Here is a 16852-nt window from a genome sequence, read left to right as displayed (position 1 = left end):
ACCCTGATGTTAACCCCATGGCCAAGGACCTAATGGATTCAGACAGCACGGGCCCCTGGGAAAGGGTCAAACCACTTAGAGGCCTTTGCAGTGTCACACCAGGGTGTTTCAAGGGCCAGGAACACAATGACACTCTCAGAAGTGTTCTCAAGTTTAAATTCAAATAATGCAACTTTTCACTCTGAAAGGGTTGATTTTGGTGAGCTGGTGTGAAGCCCCAACAAATCCGTGGTAGCATTGCCGGGAATGGGCACTTAGCATTCTGTTTCTATTTTGCCATAAAAATCTATATGTTAAAGTTGTAGATTTCAGCAGGTTACAAAGGATATCTTTGTGTCTCAGATTCAGAGAATCAGATCTTTTCAGTCCACTGAGATTGGATGACTTAGAAAGGAAATGCCAAGATTAAAGTCCCCCATAGGTAACCAAGATTGGAGGAGATGGCACTGAAATTGGGGCAGAGTAACACCAAGTCTGTCTTTTCCAAATAAATATCTACCTAATAGAGTGTAGGGAGAAAAAAAAGGAACATTGAAGAGCAGCAGGGAGCAAAGAGCCGTATTTGTTTGGGAAAATCTTGAAAATCTGCATGAAAAGGAACAATGTCTGTGAACTTTAAGTTGAGCACTGAATTTTTTTATTTTTTTTGGATGGTGATGATTTAATGAAAAGGTACTTGCTCATGAGAGCAGAAAGATTAACTGAGACACAGGAGGAAACTGGAAACATTTAGTGATCTCCTGACATGGAAAATAGTTTTAAAAACCAAAAACATGGGGCTTGCAAAGTATTGGGGAATCATCACTTATAGTACATATAACTTAAAACTTCATGGAAATCAAATTAAAAGATAAACTTGTTAGAGTACAAGAAAATTTGAAAGCCATGCATAGTATAGTATTAGGCACAGTGTTTTCCTAGTATATGCATAGTATTTTCATAAAGTATTTCATAGTATTTTCTGAAGACCCTTGTGCAAACCACCTCTGAAGAGTAGCTCCACCAGGGTGTTTCACTGGAATTGTAGCCAGAAACAACCACGTGGGTCCAGCTTGCTCATTATGAGTCCAAATCCTGGGAAACACATGATAGGTTTGCTTTTGGGGTTTCCTCTAGTTTGTTAACTCCCTTAGAAAAGCCCTAAATCTTCAAAGACAAACTAGCACTCCTACACCAAAAAAACATGAAAGTGTCCATTGACAGCAAGAATAAGAAGAACTTTGGTCAGACATGTGTATGGTTAATAGGAAGGAAACTTGAAAAATTGACAAAAGTAGAGAAATACTTTAAAAATGAATTGAACAAATAAGCATATCATTCTACAACTAGGAGAATCACTACTGAATTGTCAGCTCTTCCCTGCTAGTGAAGGGTAAATTCAAGGAGCAAAAATCTTTTTAAATATGTTTTCTCATCGTGACTGTCATCTAGCCTAGGAAAATAATTTAAATGGAGCAAAAGAGCTCAGAGTCTGACTCAGAATAATGGTTTTACATGATTGTTTTGACTCTTTCTGATGTCAATGAAAGTTAATATTTCTGCTTTTTAAAAAATATTTTTATTGATTGGTTTGAAAGGCGGAGTGACAGAGGAGAGCTGGGGACCAAGAACTCCATCCAGGTCTCCCATGTGGATGACACAAATTCAAGTACCTGGGCCATCATCTGCTGCCTCCCAGGGGCATTAGCAGGAAGTTGGCTCAGAAGCACGGAGTAAACAAAACTCCAGCTGGGCACTCTCATGTGGGACAGAGGCATCTGAGGCCGCAGCCACTCTGCCCCTGGCACCACAATGCCTGACTTGGATTTTGTTTTTTCTTCTTTAACATTAAAATTCATAATAAAAATCTGTTCATAACGTAATTTAGAGCCATTGACTAAACTTTGGAGAATAGGGGGAAAGAAGGAAAACCAGCCCTTTACCTAAAGATAATCACTATTAGTCTTTTCCAACTCTTAATTTATATACTTTTCTGGTTCAGCAATTGATTCTTTTCAACATAGACATGTCAGAGCCTCTTTCTAGTTGCTGGGGACACAGCTGTGGACAAGAAAGAAAAATCCTGCCCTCCAGAGCTTATTATCTTGAGAAGAAACCCAGAAAAACAAGCATACAGCAGACCGTGTGGTGGCAGCAAGTGCTAGGGTGGGGTGGGCGGGCAGGACTGGGTGTGACCAGTACGGTTTTACTGGAGGGGAGCAGGGAGCGAGTCATGAGGGCCCTCTGGAAAGATGACCTCTGAGCAAAAGCCTGACAGTTCACGAGCAGGACCTGTGGCTTCCTGCAGGAAGAGAATTCCAGATGGAAAATTTGTGGAGAGCCTGCAGAGGACAGAGTGGCAGAGCAGAGGAAGGCGGCGAGGGAAGGAGGAGAGAGGAAGCCTCCCAAGAGGCTGAGACAAGGGGCCGGGAGGCAGGGCTGGGAGCCATGGTGACGATGCGCACTCTTCCTCCAGGTCCCTGGAGAGTGACTGGAGAGTCATCGTGTCACTGTTACATGATTGCTCTGGGTGTAGTGTAGAGGAAACAGGGACCAAGGCAAGAGGCCCGCACAGAAGGCTGTCATCACAGGCTCTGGAGAGAAGGCACAGTGGAAAGTGTGAGGTGGGAACATTCTGGATTTGGGCATGGCAGAAGTGGGCAAGACAGGTAGTCCTTAGTCATGTTTTACTTAAAGTATTTACCGTGGTAGAACATACCTGACAAATGTAGCACGTTAGCAATTTTTAAGCATGTGATTGGGTGGCATTCGTTGCATTCAGTGTTGTACAGTCATCTTCGCTCTCCATCTCCAGAACTTCTTCCTCACAGCTGAAGCTCCACACCCACAAAACAGTTCATTCCTGTCCTCTTACCCACACCCCACCCTGCACCCGGCTTCTGGCTCCTGCCGTTCTATTTTCCCTGAACTTGACTGTTGTAGGCACTGTGTACAAGTAGAATCGCACAATATGTGTCCCTTTGTGTCCGACTTACTTCCCTTAGCGTGCTGTCCTCAAGGTTCAGCTCTGTTGCAGCACGTGTCAAAATGCCCTTCCTTTCTAAGGCTGGTGTTCCATCACATGCATGTACCGCGCCGTGCTTACCCCCATCTGCTGATGTTGCTTTCCCCTCTGGTTATTGTGAATAGCACTGCTATGAACATTCCCGTGTGAATTTTTCAAGTAGGGCAGATAAGATCGCCCAGTGGATTGAATGTGCAGTTTGAGAGAAAGGGAGGAGATAAAGGGTGACCTCTGTATTTTCTGGCCAGAACAGCTGAAAGATTAAAGTGTATTTTTGCTGTGTTGAGGAAGACTGGGGTTTCTTGTTCTGCTTCCTTTCATTGAATATAGTGAAGTATTCATGCTGGATAGTAATAAAAATCTTCATTAATGCTGGTATGAAGCCTGCCTTCTTTGCCTGCCCATTCTACATCCCTTCTTTGCCACCCCTTAAAACTAAAACAAAAACCGAACATATTACTACCAAGACATCTTCCCTTGGATTCACTGAAATGTCTGTCGACTGGGGGAAAGGGCAGAGATAGTTTAGCATACTTCACTTTTTATGCATATGACTCCACTTTTGTTAACAGGAAAAAAAAGTGTTTTGGAAAAATATGGTTAGGAAGTTGGATCATCCTCTTCTCCCATCTCTCCAAAACACATAAATATCTAGCACTAACTCCATGCCAGAACATAAGAAAATGAAGCAAACTAACCGGCACAGCTCACAAACAGAGTCCCAGGGCTCTCGTGGTTTTGACTTAATCTCTCCAAACACTAGGTTGTAAGAGCTTATTTATCCAACAATTATTTATTGAACATCTGCTTGGTGGTTAAGTGCTTTAGTTGTGAAAATTAGTCAAGATATATTTCTTCCCCTTCCAGAGATTTTAGTCTAACAGGAAGACAGAGGAGTAGCTAGAAAACAAGTGCCAAGTTCCAAAATAACGGAAGCCCAAAGTAGGGTCAGTTGACCCTATTCAAGGAAGGCAGTGACATCTGAAGTGAACATTGAAGTGGGAGTCACAGATGCAAGGGCCCACGTGCAAGAGCAAGCATGGTCACCTAGGAATGGGGACCAGTGTGTACCTAGAGATGCAAGCTGGCTTGAGAGATGGTATTGGAGAAGCAGTCAGAAGTCAGGGTCAGTATTGAGATCATGTTAAAGATTTTGTTTTCTGTCATCATAGTGAAGTGAAACCATTGGTAGCATCGAATCCAGGAAGTGCTCAGATTAAATCTGCACTGTGAAAATGTCCCAGTGAGTGCGTTGTGAATAGCTAGAAACACAGCAGTAGTGGAGTCAGTCCAACAAGGAGGCCATTGCAGGAGGACATGCAAGACTAGGACGATGGCAGGGTGGTTGTCAAGAGGTGGGTCGGTACAAAGATCCCAAAGCCCAGTGAACCTGGTGGTGTAGTGTGCATGTGGTATGAAGAGGCGATTCAGGCATGTGGCCAGGGCCTGCTTGGGCAGCTGCTGCTGCTGCTGCTTCCCTGCATGGCTGGTGCAGAGGAAGAGCAGGCTCTAGGGGAAGACAATTTGGGATGTGGTGGATGTGGGAACCCTGTACAAGATTCCGTTGTGCTGCTGGGTAGTCTGTGACTGAAGAGGAGGGGTCTGAAAAAGATCATAGGAAATGCATATTATGAAAAATCTGTGCATGGATTTTGAAATTTTAGCACCAAAGTAAACACTTTTTGAAGTACCCTTGTAGAAGCAAGAGACCTAAGCCAAGGTGGGGATTTGTGGCTGATCCCTGCATAGGTGATAATAGGGGGGTTATACAGCAGCCCAGGCTCCTGAGAAAATGCCAGAGTACTTTCCCTTCCCCTTTCGTCAGGGCTCTTCTAAAGCTCCATTTTCTAACCATTACACTCTGAGAACAGCATCTTTAAGAGCTTAGGAAGTACTCTCTCATGGTTATGCCTTTCCTTAACCAGCTACAGCTGTCCTGTTAGCTTTGGTTGATACTTTGTTGGTGAAAGAACCCACAGTGACAATGAACATTTGCATTCCTTAGAGTTAATACCTTGGGTTAAAAAACTCTTTAGGGGGCCAGTGTTGTGTCACAGCAGGTTAAGCCGCCCATGCAATGCCAGCATCCTGAATCAGAGTGCCTGGCTGTTCTGCTTCTGATCCAGCTTCCTGCTAATAGGCCTAGGAAGACACTGCATGATGGCCCAAGTGTTTGGGCCCCTGCCTCCCTCCACTTCATATGGAAGACACAGCTAGAATTCCTGGCTCCTGGCTCCTGGCTTCAGCCTGGCCCGGCTCTGGATGTTGTGGCTATTTGGGAAGTGAACAAGCAGACTTTTTTTTTTTTTTTTTTAGGTCTTATTTATTTATTTATTTATTTGAAAGGCAAATTTAGAGAGGGAGTGGGAGAGGAAGGGGTGGGGAGGGAGAGACAGAGAGCTCTTCCATCTGCTGGTTCACTCCCCAAGTGGCTGCAATGGCCAGGACAGGGCCAGGTCAAAGCCAGAAGCTAGGAGCTTCTTCCAGGTCTCCCACCTGGGTGCAGGGACCCAGGTACCTGGGCCGTCCTCTGCAGCTTTCCCAGGCCATTAGCAGGGAGCTGGATCAGAAGTGATTTAGTGGGATGCCGGCTTCTCAGGTGGCAGCTTAATCTGCTATGCCACAACACTGGCCCCAGTTAACCAGCAGATTGAAGATTGAGCTCCCCCAACCTTTCCAATAAATAAGTCAATATTTTCTTTAAAAAAAACTTTTTAGTATGGTTCTGCACTTTGGTTTCAGGAAGCCTTGCCTGTGCTTCTCCATGCTGTGGCTCTCCAAGAGGGCTGCTGAGCTTTGCACTGTAACTAAACCTCAGGCCAGGGGCCCTTCTTTGGGGAGGGAGAGAGGGTACCCTCAGGGGGCGCGGCCACAGAGCAGTTTCATGAGATGCTAACAATAAGCAAAACTTCATGTAACTTTATCACATAGTTCAGAAGTTGAAGGATCAAATTAACAGGAATTTGAGTCCTGAGTGAATATTGCCGAGTACTTTGTCACTGATGGGAATATAAATGGTTACAAGTACCTGTCCCACCACGCCTCCCAACAGCTGTGATGGTGCATTTTCTGATTGATCTAATGTAGCGGTGTTTCTAGGACTGCAGTGAGCCTCAGGCTTTTTTTCATGTTCTTGACTACGTACTGCTGCTCTTGTGAATTCCTTCCCAGATCTTTGGCTTGCCTTTTGGGATCTCAGCTGTCCCTATGAAGAGAAATAGGCAGTTCTTATGATCTGACATTAACACAGAATTTCATGTGTTGATAGCACTTATTTTTCCCAATGTCTTGTTTCCCATTTAATTTTTCAGTTGTGTTCTTTTTGAACATGTGGACGTTCTTCATGCCTGTGAGTTCTCTACAGTATTTCCTTTTGTAGTTTTTTCACCATTTTTGAGCTTTAAAAAAACCCTTATATAAAGCTTTATTCAGACCCTTAACAAATAATCACTTCTTGGTTTGTTGTTGCTGATGTTAACTCTTAACCCTTTTAAAATTTAATTTCTCTTACTTCACTCTGCTCCCAAAAAATAACTAACCAAATTTTGTAGCGCTGTTTTTTTGAATAATTTTCCCTTTCCAAAGTAATATATTATGCCTGTGCCATGGATAATAATTTCTATGAAAAAAATAATTTATCTCCATTTCCTAAATTAGCAAATTGACACGAAGGGCACTTCATTCATGATTAGTTACTTCAGCTTGTTTCACAATTGCATTTCAACTACTGGATGAGACAGGCATAGATTGTGCTATTACTATGATGCAAACCATGAAAAGTATAAGCTGACTTACAGCTTAATTTGATATTATGATAAAAGGTCCTTTCTTGAAGCTCCTGGGGAAATCACTTGAAGAACCAGAAAGGAAAATTTGTTCAGAATCCGTGTTAATAATAAAAGCAGCCACTTCAGCCACTTTCTCAACATTATCAAGTTTAATGCTTACAATCCATGTCCCAGCCCAGGCAGCCAGGACAGAGGAATCACTTGGGTGGAGTCTGACGGCCGGAAGGGTAGAACAGGCCACCTCCAGGGCCCTTTATCACCAGACCTGCTCCAGTTGGGGGGCAGTGACAGCGTAGAGTCCCCAAGGGACCCTCTTTTTCAGATAGTGTCTGTATATTATCTAAGAGTAAAGGTTATGCCACACCACTCTCATTTGTAGAATAAAAGTAGTATTCAACTTAAGATCCACATCACCAAAGATAAATAGGCGGATGGCATTTTGAATTCTGTCTCCTACAAGACTGGACTTGGGTACGTTGGAGGTGAGAAATTGCTCCTCTCTGGTGTGGGAATGTAGTGCAGACCAATCCCCGCACTGTGGGTCAGGAGGCAAGACCCTCTTATCCAGGCAGGTCCGTTGGCTTAGCCAAAGCACACCAGCTCTTATTTTCTCAAACATTCTTTCTCTACAAGGTCGCATGGAAATTGCAGAACAATTCCTCAGCCGCAAGTTGCGTTTCAGGCAGTGGTTTAGTTCTGAAGCCTCATGGAGCCAGCATCGCCCTGCAGAGACAAGCAGTTGCTTGTTCCCCACACGGGGCTGTGCCCTCTGGTTTGCCAGCTTTGCAGCTCCCTGCGTTGATCCCATCTCAAGTCCCCCGGGAGCCACTTTTGTGGCAGATTCCATTAGGTTTCACAGGCGGCCCCTGAGGAGGGGCGGCCGGGCCCACTTGGCTTGGCCCCGCAGTCTCCCACTCTAGGAGCAATTTGCAAACCGCTCTGGGAGGGAGCCCAGCCCAGCCCTGCACTGGCCGCCCCTGTGACCACCATTGTCTGCGGGTGGTTCGCCTTTTCCCAGCTGACCTGCCTGCAAGTGCAGAATGTGAAAAGTTAGAGACAAAACTGGTTTCTGCAAGAGGAGGCCAGCTTTCTTGTACAGAAAGGAAGGAAATACCTCTGTGGGATTTTATTTTTTCCCCCCTCTTCATCCAAAAAATACAAAGAGACTCTCTGTCTTTAATGCGAATGTCGGCTTTAAATCTTTTAGGTTTGGATTAACTCTGCAAAAGAAAAAAAAATCTGACAGGCTTTCAGATATGACGCAGAAAACTTTTTTCCCCTCAATGCGTGTTGTTCATTTGTAAAGCCAAAGGCTGGGGCACTGAATAGTGGGCGCCACTTGCTTCTCCTTTCATCGTTAGCATCACAATGCCCAGAATTAGCAGCCTCCAGTCTCTCCACCACTTTTGCCTTTTCCACCGGGGACATTTAACACAAGGTGGCGGCGAGGACAAGAATAAATCTTTCTTCTCTGGCCTCCCAAATTAAAATATATGAAAATTAAGCCAAGCAAATGTGGTATTTTCCATACATGCCTTGGAATCTTATCTTACCTTTTCCCCTAGAAGGAAAGAGAAATGTGGTTTTTTTCTGTTATTACCTTACTAGAAATCTTGCTTCAATGGAAACAAAACCCACTGCCTTGATGGACATTTCCTATTACACAGTCGGTGTTGGTTTTCACTATTGAGGATGTCAGCAAACATGAGGAAGATCATGTTTTGCTTATTAAATAAAGTGACTTTTATGTGAATATTTTTCATCTTTTTGGTGTCTATGATATGGGTGCTATCCACAGAAACCATGTGCAAAATTTGTTTGGGGAAAATCGTTTCATAATAGCATGTTTGTATTTTAAATGTAGTCAGAACTCCTCAATCCTAAGGAGCAAAATACCCTTAGCAACCTTGAACCCACAGTCGGTATCGATGAGCCAATGTTGGAAAACCCATAAGCAGTTCCTGGTGCTCAGTTGAGAGTCCAAATAAATAGGTAATCAGAACTTTAATTTAAAACTGGTAACTGTTGTGTTTGATTGCTTATTAGGACTAGTTTTGTGTAATTGTGAAACTGCCTAGGAAAATTGACCTGCGTATCATTTTCAATTCCCAAACTTTATCTAGTTTAAAACAATGTGAAAAGAAAGGAAGAAATGTGCTGTGTGTAGGATGCAGATGTGCATGTGTTGCAGGCTGTGTTATAGCAGGAGCGTAACAATGCATTTATGGACTTGGGTGGTGTAAATTTACTCTTAGCAAAAAAGCGAAACCAAATCCTTCTTTTGGTTTAATTTTACAACACTATTCCTTTATTCTATAACACTATTCATTTTACGCTGTAATCTGTTACAAAACTATTTTTTATTATAATTGCAAGCAACAAATAGAACTTATTACTTTTTAAATTTATAGGATTGTTTTTTTCCAAACCAAAAGGCTCTGATACAGCAACTTGGAATTCAGTACAAAGTATTGTTGGTTTTAATATGCTTTTATTTAGGTTTTATATAAAATATTTAGTTTGACCTTAGCAATAACAGGTATATATAAATACAGGTTATATAAATCACTGAACAAAAATTAAGATTCCTCCTACCTTAGATAAAAATAATCAGATTATTATTTTCATAAATATCCTAACTTGATTATGGTATAGTCATGATTTATCTGGATGATTTTTAATATCCAGTAATTTTTGCAAAAGTAATTTTTTCACTTTCCAGAAAAAGTAAATTTAGTTCCTAACTAGTATTTATTTTATATTATCTTATTATTATAAAGAAATTTAATCCAGAGTATATTTTCAGTTTATTAAAAAAGATTGACTTTGATTTTCCAAGTTGTAAAAGAAAGTCAAGGTTTATTACTCCATGTATTCATGACCACAATTATGAAAATTTCACATGAAAATATGAAAAGACTGGGGACATGACAAAACTTTGCTATGACAGGAACCTGAGGGAAAAATATTTACTAAGTGTACTTTTTAACACATTTTGCTTTGAATTCCAAATGTTTCGTAAGTTTGATTCAGATTTATTATATATTCTTTTACAGAATTATAGTCTTAACATTATTTTACTTAAAAGTCATTGGAAAACTAAACATAAATAATGCACTTCTTGGATTTTAAAATAACATTGTTTGTGCTGACTTTTGCAGGCAGCCATGTTGTTTAGCTCCGGAGTCTTTTGGACGGGTTTGTTGTTCATTCCTGTGGCGTCTTTGCTTCTTGATGTGGCATACAAGGTGTAAGTATGTACTCGGCTACATACCAAAAGCCGTAGGTGCATGTTAATCCTGGATTTCACTAGTTGTAACACCAACTCAAGCATGTCGAGTTGGCAGAATAGAAACTAGTAATATTACTTTTTTATTTTTTTTGGAATTAAAAGATAAATTTATTTCAATGCAAGCAAAATTTTAAATCCATCTATAATTTTTCAAAATACAGATTTTTCCATGAAGTTTTCGAAGTTCATGGAAAGTACGTGTTACTTAATTTTACACAAATAAAGAAAAAAAGAGTGATTCAAGAACCAGAAAACTAAATTATTTAAAAGACCAAATGAAAAATAAAGCAAGTTGTCTCAATTAAAACCCCAAGAACTGCATTCATTGCATGGGAGAAAAATTACACTAAGGAATTCATTTTTTTTTTAGAAATTATCTTGAAAACCCATACAGAGTAGAAGAAAAAAAAATTCTGCTATCTCCAAATACATCTTTATTAATAGTTGCAAAAATAAATTGCTTGCCTGTTTCTAGATACATGTAAAATAGAATATGGAAGAAATGAAAACTGTACTGTTTTTTCTTAAGGATTATGAATTTAGAATTTTATCTCTTTCTACCAAAAAATGTTCCATTAGAGGTCATTCTATGATGTTTATTTAGTAACTATGAGTTGTAATATTATAAACCTAAACCATTTATTCTTTTAAGATTAGTGTCCCTGTCATTATATTGGTGCTCAAACCTACTGTCACGTCTTAGATTCTGTTGGAAAACTGCTTGGGCTCTGGTCACTTTTGTGCTTACGGACAGCCTGATAATAACCCAGAGCTCAGTTCACGCAAGTGTTTCCGTGCAAATCCCTTTTATGTTTCCTGCAGTATCAAGAGGACCGCTTTTAAGACGTTAGTAGATGAAGTTCAGGAACTGGAGGCGAAATCTCAAGACCCAGGAGCCGTTGTGCTGGGGAAAAGGTAAAACACACTGAATAGTTCTTTTCCAAGTGAACTTTAAGGTTGTCTTCTACTGGTGTTTGGAAGTAAACAATAAAATTTGCATTTATTAGCTGACATGCGGCTGTCAATGTTGTTGACAGATTTGGGAATCTGAGATATTCTATCACTAAGTGATGTATAACCTCAGCCAAGCGGCTTAATGCTACTGGGCTCCATTTCTCCCTCAATAAAATGGAGGTGATAATGCCTACTTCATGGTTGGTTGTAAGAAGTGAATAAAATATCACAAAACACAGAGCATATTGCCTGTGCTCCATGAGCATTAAACAAAGGATTGTCATAAATATCATTATTAAGTTAAAAGGGAATGAAAAGACTCTTAGCTTGAAACAGCATCTAAAATAATGTGTCATCAAAATCATAGTTAGCCGTATAGCAGATCACCCTATGGTTATTATGATTTAGCACATTATTAGGAACTGACCTAAATGTATATCGTATACCAAGTGTCTTCCAAGTTTCCTTCCTCACCACCACCATTCCTCCACCTCCAAAAAAAAATTAGAAAGCTAATCAAATTTAATAAACTCATAAAGCCTTCTAAAAAGAATTTAAAATATTTGAAAGCAGTCCATAATTTAAAAAAGAAAAAACATGATAGTGACAGAGACTTGTTCTGTTTTTTTCTCTTTTATCATACTAAAGTGACCTAAAGATTTGTCTAACCCACAGGAAATGTTTTCCCCAGGTATATGTCACCCTAATCACAGTTCACTGGTGATACTCAGGTTGGCGCAGTGGAGTAGGTGTCAGACTGGGAACCCAGGCGGAGACCTTGACCTTCAGCTCCCGTTCACACACCAGTGTGTGCCTCTCTGCAGCACTGACCTGTGTGAGCCCTCACTCTGGGCCAGGAGCTTCACCCACTTTTCATATGCCCTGTCTCACTGAGACCCTGTCCAGACTGATCATCGCTGTTTTTTCCCAGATGGGATGAGTAGGACTGAAAGCCGGGATGGGGCGTGTCCTGCCCCAGGGCCAAGGTAAGGCCTGTGAAATCACTGGCTCTGGCCCTGCCAAGGCAACCACAGGTGGGACTCGAAACTCATTAAATCTATAGCAGGCTCCTTGTTAGGTTGTTAACGTTGTATGGCTTACAAATGGTGGTGTAAATATCCAAAGGACCCTTGGCAGAAAAAAAGGTTCCCACCCCTGACTTAGACTAAATCCCCAAGAGTGGAAGTAACAGAGCTTGACCTTGAGCCATGACAGTTGATCCAGAGCTTCTGCCTCCTTTGGCTGCTTTTTCAAGAATGTGGTATTTCACAGCCACCTCCCTAAACTGATGTTCCTGTGTATTCAATGGGAATGATAAAACCTGCTTTTGAGGTGGTAGGCATTCTCTTCCCTCCATCTTCCCCATCACTGAAAAATGCCCGTCATGGTGGGGACCAGCGCCGTAGCACAATGCGGGAAGCTCCCACTTGAGATGCTGGCGTCCGGTACTGTTGTACCGGTTGGGCCTGGCTCCTCTGCTTCCAAACCAGCTCCCTGCTAACGCACCTCAGAAAGCAGCAGCTGATGTTCCAAATGCTTGGGTCCCTGCCACCCTTGTGGGAGACCCAGATGGGGCTCCTGGCTCCTGGCTCTGGCCTGGCCCAGCCCTGGCCATTGTGACCATCTGGGGAGTGAACCAGCAGAGGAAGATATTTCTCTCTCTCTTCCTGCTCTGCATCTCAAATAAACAAATCTTAATACTAAATATGTAAAAGCATTACAGAGTTCATAGTATGAAAATATCTGTTCCATTGCCCAACTCCAGCAGTTTGTCAGTGTTTTTTTTATCTGTTTCTCTCTCCTGGCAAAAAGAGTGTGCTATGAGTTCCAGCTCACAAAATTGTTTATCAACATTCACTAGTGAAAAGCCACTGATAATAGTACTACTATCCTTCGAGGAAATGTCTCCTGTTTATAAGTATGTCTTAAAACCCTACAGCAAGCCCTTGCATGGGAAACTCGCTTGTCTGCTTTGTAGTAACCTCAACAATGTTCATCAGTCCGAGGGTTCATTATGAGGACTGCATGCAGGTCATAAACATTGAGGGCAGCTGCAATCTATGTAGCTTCTTCCATAAAGCAAAATCAGTCCAAGAACCTAAAAAGAAAAGAAGTGAATTCCACCATAAATGACTTCCAACTTCTCTGTAGAAAAATGCATCAAATTCCCTGCTGCTGCCTAGCTCAGTTGCCTAAAGTAGCTATTCAGCTTTTTCCAAGTGCTCAGGGACAAGTGCGCTATTGGCTCAACGCTGCTCACCGAAACCCCTGGGACAGCACACGTTCCGTGGCCCTTGTTGCCCACTGGTGTGATCAGACAGCCAGTAAGCCGGGTAACCATGATGACTGCCTGCTGGATCACAGCTGGAGGGCTGGGGAGAGAAAGGAGCTGAGAGAAGAGGAAGATAGCAACTGGGTGTGCACGTTTCCATGCTCAAGTAATTACACTCAAAGGCAGTTAAAGAATTGTCAGGTTGATTTTACTGCCAGCATTATTTTAGGAATCTTGGAGAATGAGGGTGATTCAAATTTCAAAAGGTTAGTACATTTTACCTGCATCGTCAAGAGGAGAGAACCTGCAGTGTGTACATTCCAGCCCTCTCAGATGTCCTTCGGTTCAAAAACACCATGTTACTGGATGCCTCCCAGTCTTCATCCATGCCATTCCCTTCTTACCTGGTATTCCTCTTACATTACTCTTTGCAAAACCCAGTATAAAATGCAATTTCTCCTACTTCCCACATGTAAAGTGAATGAATTCTTAACCCATTATCTGTTTACCTTAGGTAAACTTCTGTTGTTGCATTTATTGCGTTGCATCCTAATGTGTTTGTTTACTGTGTGTGCTGTGGTTTCCCTACCAGCTAAGGGTAGGCTATGTTTTAATCATATTGCAACCCAACCCCAAGCATTTGTTAAATATGTATTGAGTGGTCAAGGAAATGAACTAAGGCATGAATGAAAGGGCAGCTGGAAGGATGGTTGGTTTGTTGGCAGTGGACCTAAAACAGAATTACTTAAGCTATACGTCCCAAATTAGGCAGTGTCAAGCAAGCAATTGTTCACTCATTTGTTGTAGAATGATGAAGTTCTTTACTTAAGAAAAGTCATGTGATTTGATCAGCTCCAATTTTTTTAGTCTTTACTAAGTACTGTTAAGCTCAAGTTATATATAAAATGTATGTGTCAGAGTAACTTACATTGTAAGCATTGTGTATTTACATATTTTTCCATTCGCAAAAAATTAAAACAACTTGCTTAAAATAGTCATTTTTAGTATAAATAGTATAGTGCTTGTAGTATCCATATAATTAGATACATTCCATAAAGCTTTAGGAGGAAAAGTACATTTCTTCAGTCTAAATATATCGCTCTGAGCCATGGATTATAGTAGGAATCAATTTAAGTCTAAAATGTTGGAAAAATAACCCAAACCTTACTCCAAATCAGCCATGTAGCCAGTGACTTCTTATTTTTAACTGAGAAAAGTAGTCATGAGAAGTAAAACCCTGTTCTTTCCCTAATTTTTATGTGGACAAACTCCAACACTAGGGAACAGTACCATAACAGTTCCAAAATCTGAAATTCAAAAATTTATTCTCTCTATGTTTGAGTGAAACATTGGCAAGAAAACAAGAACCATTTGTCCAATAACTGTAAGGACAATTATAGTGTTTACATATTTCACATTGTAAAGATTTATACATTTTGTGGCAGATATATTGAGTTTTTTTGAATATGGGTTTCCCAACCCCATCTAGTATTACATATATAAGTAATTACTATTTCTAAAACAAGACCAAAAACATGTGAATTCAAAAACACAAATATTTTTAAAAATGAAATTATGGATACTGTGGGTTCATTGGAAGCATGGCAGTTGCTTTGGGGTTTCACTGGCATGTATGGGAAGTGATGCATCTTATAGACAGGCAAATATGGTAATTCTCATAATTTGTATTCCTCACCACAGATGTTAGCAGCATATCTTCATCACCATTCCTCAACACAATCTGAGTCTAGACTGTGAGGCCAGTCCTCTTGTTTGACCCATGGCCTCAGTAGGAAAGAAGAGAGCAGGACATGGGGTGTCTGATAATGCGGCCATGCAGGTGGTGACGATGCTCCCTCTCGGCTTTTCCTGGCGTTGCTCATCGTCATGAAAAGCAGTTTTAACATTGACCCAAATCTAATGGACAAGAAATTATGTTTCTCAATTTTCACTCTGAATTTTATATCAGTATCGCATAACTACCTTAGTGGGGAGTTGAGGACAGAGGACTATATCAAATGTTTTCCCCCAGTCTTTTCTTAGTACTGAAATAATGGTTCTGTCCAATATTGGTAGACAAGTGACAGAACGATGAACTGTGATCCCCTTCAGTATAGAGATCAGGCCTGATGTGTTCTTTTATCATCCTGCCACCACCACTACCTAGTACAGAACAGCCATCGCATGCTACACATTAAACATCCCATAAGTTAGTGGTTCTTTACTTTCTATAGATTCAGTTAAATGCACCCACCAAAATAACTTACCCAGCCCAATATGCAGGCAAATGCAAATTTACCACTCTTCAAAGATCACTGAAAATACCGTATTTTAACACATTCTAACACATTCTGGATCTGTAAATGGGTTTTTATAAATGAGATATTATTTTTAAACACAATCTCTTTTTACTCACCTCCACCAAATATCTAAGTTGCAATATTTTGGTGGGTTTAGAAATAAGGAAGAAATATTTAAGGGCTAGTTATTGTGTAACTGCATTAAACAAACTCAGAATTTGCATAGCTGGGTATATAAATGAAAGACTGTACAAGATTCTGTAAAACTGCTAGGCAAGAATTGCGAATAAGGTGTGGTTTTATTAAGAAGATATCATAGTTTTGTTTTTCTTCTGACACTGTGTTAAGATGTTTAAAAAGAAACAACTTTTAATGTTAATGTTACCAGTATACTTTGGAATATGACTTGTAATATCAGTATCCATAAACATCAGTACACAAAATTGCATACATTTTGAAATGATGAGTAGTTCCCCAAAGATAGGAAAAGTCTATAGAAATACAACTACACTATCACTTATTATTTGTTAAGTACTCTCCCGTGAGTGCTATTTGTATTCTGAAGCAGGGACTTTGCTCTACCAAGACAAAAGCAAAAAGTTCAAAGTAGCTAAGGAAAAACAAGGCCTCCACAACAGAAGACCTAGTAGTTTTCTTACTAAGTAGATGGGAGGAGGGCATTACAAATTCAAACTCACGTGTAGCAATAGGCATCTTGCATTGAGGTCAGATTGAATATAAACTAAGGCATCAAAATGATCTGGGGTGGATGTTTGGCCAGTAATTAGGACGCTGCATGGAATGCCCACATGCCAGAGTGCCTGAATCCAAGTCCCAGATCCGCTCTTGACTGTGGCATCCTTCCTGTGAGCACCGTAGGAGGCAGCAAGTAATCGCTCCAGTATTTGGGCCATGTCACCCTTGTGGGAGACCTGGACTGAGTCCCTGCTTTCTAGCTTCATCCTGGCCCAGTCCCAGCTGCTGCAACCGTTTGAGCAGTGAACCAGAGGATTCGAGTCTGTCTGTCTGTCTGTCTCCCTCTCCCCTTTTCTCCCCGTCTCTTCTCCCTCACTGTCTCTCCCTCTCCCTCTCCTCTCTGTCCTTTTCCCTCTCACCCCCCTCCCTCTCTCCCTTCCCCTTCACCCTTCCCCCCTCCTTCTCTCTCCCTCTCTCTCTCCTTCCCGCCATCTCATATAAATAAAAATTGTAAAGGCTTACTAGCAACTTTTAAAAAGTGACTCT

General features: G+C 41.2%; 1 protein-coding gene across 8 annotated transcripts in view; it reads left to right on the top strand.

Annotated features, from left to right (window-relative positions):
* The window catches only part of ATP8A1 (ATPase phospholipid transporting 8A1), a 260638-nt gene that overhangs the window by 235143 nt on the left and 8643 nt on the right, over positions 1-16852 (top strand). For all 8 annotated transcript variants that reach the window (XM_089327160.1, XM_070068174.2, XM_089327162.1 and 5 more), the window contains 2 exons: positions 9954-10042; positions 10907-10999. In XM_089327160.1, the coding sequence (XP_089183286.1) occupies positions 9954-10042; positions 10907-10999 (182 nt within the window). The remainder of the gene's footprint in view (positions 1-9953; positions 10043-10906; positions 11000-16852) is intronic.

Source organism: Oryctolagus cuniculus, chromosome 2, assembly GCF_051225735.1.
Source record: "Oryctolagus cuniculus isolate XC-2025 breed Fujian yellow rabbit chromosome 2, ASM5122573v1, whole genome shotgun sequence".
Taxonomy (NCBI): Eukaryota; Metazoa; Chordata; class Mammalia; order Lagomorpha; family Leporidae; genus Oryctolagus; species Oryctolagus cuniculus.
This window is presented reverse-complemented; position numbering and strand designations above follow the sequence as displayed.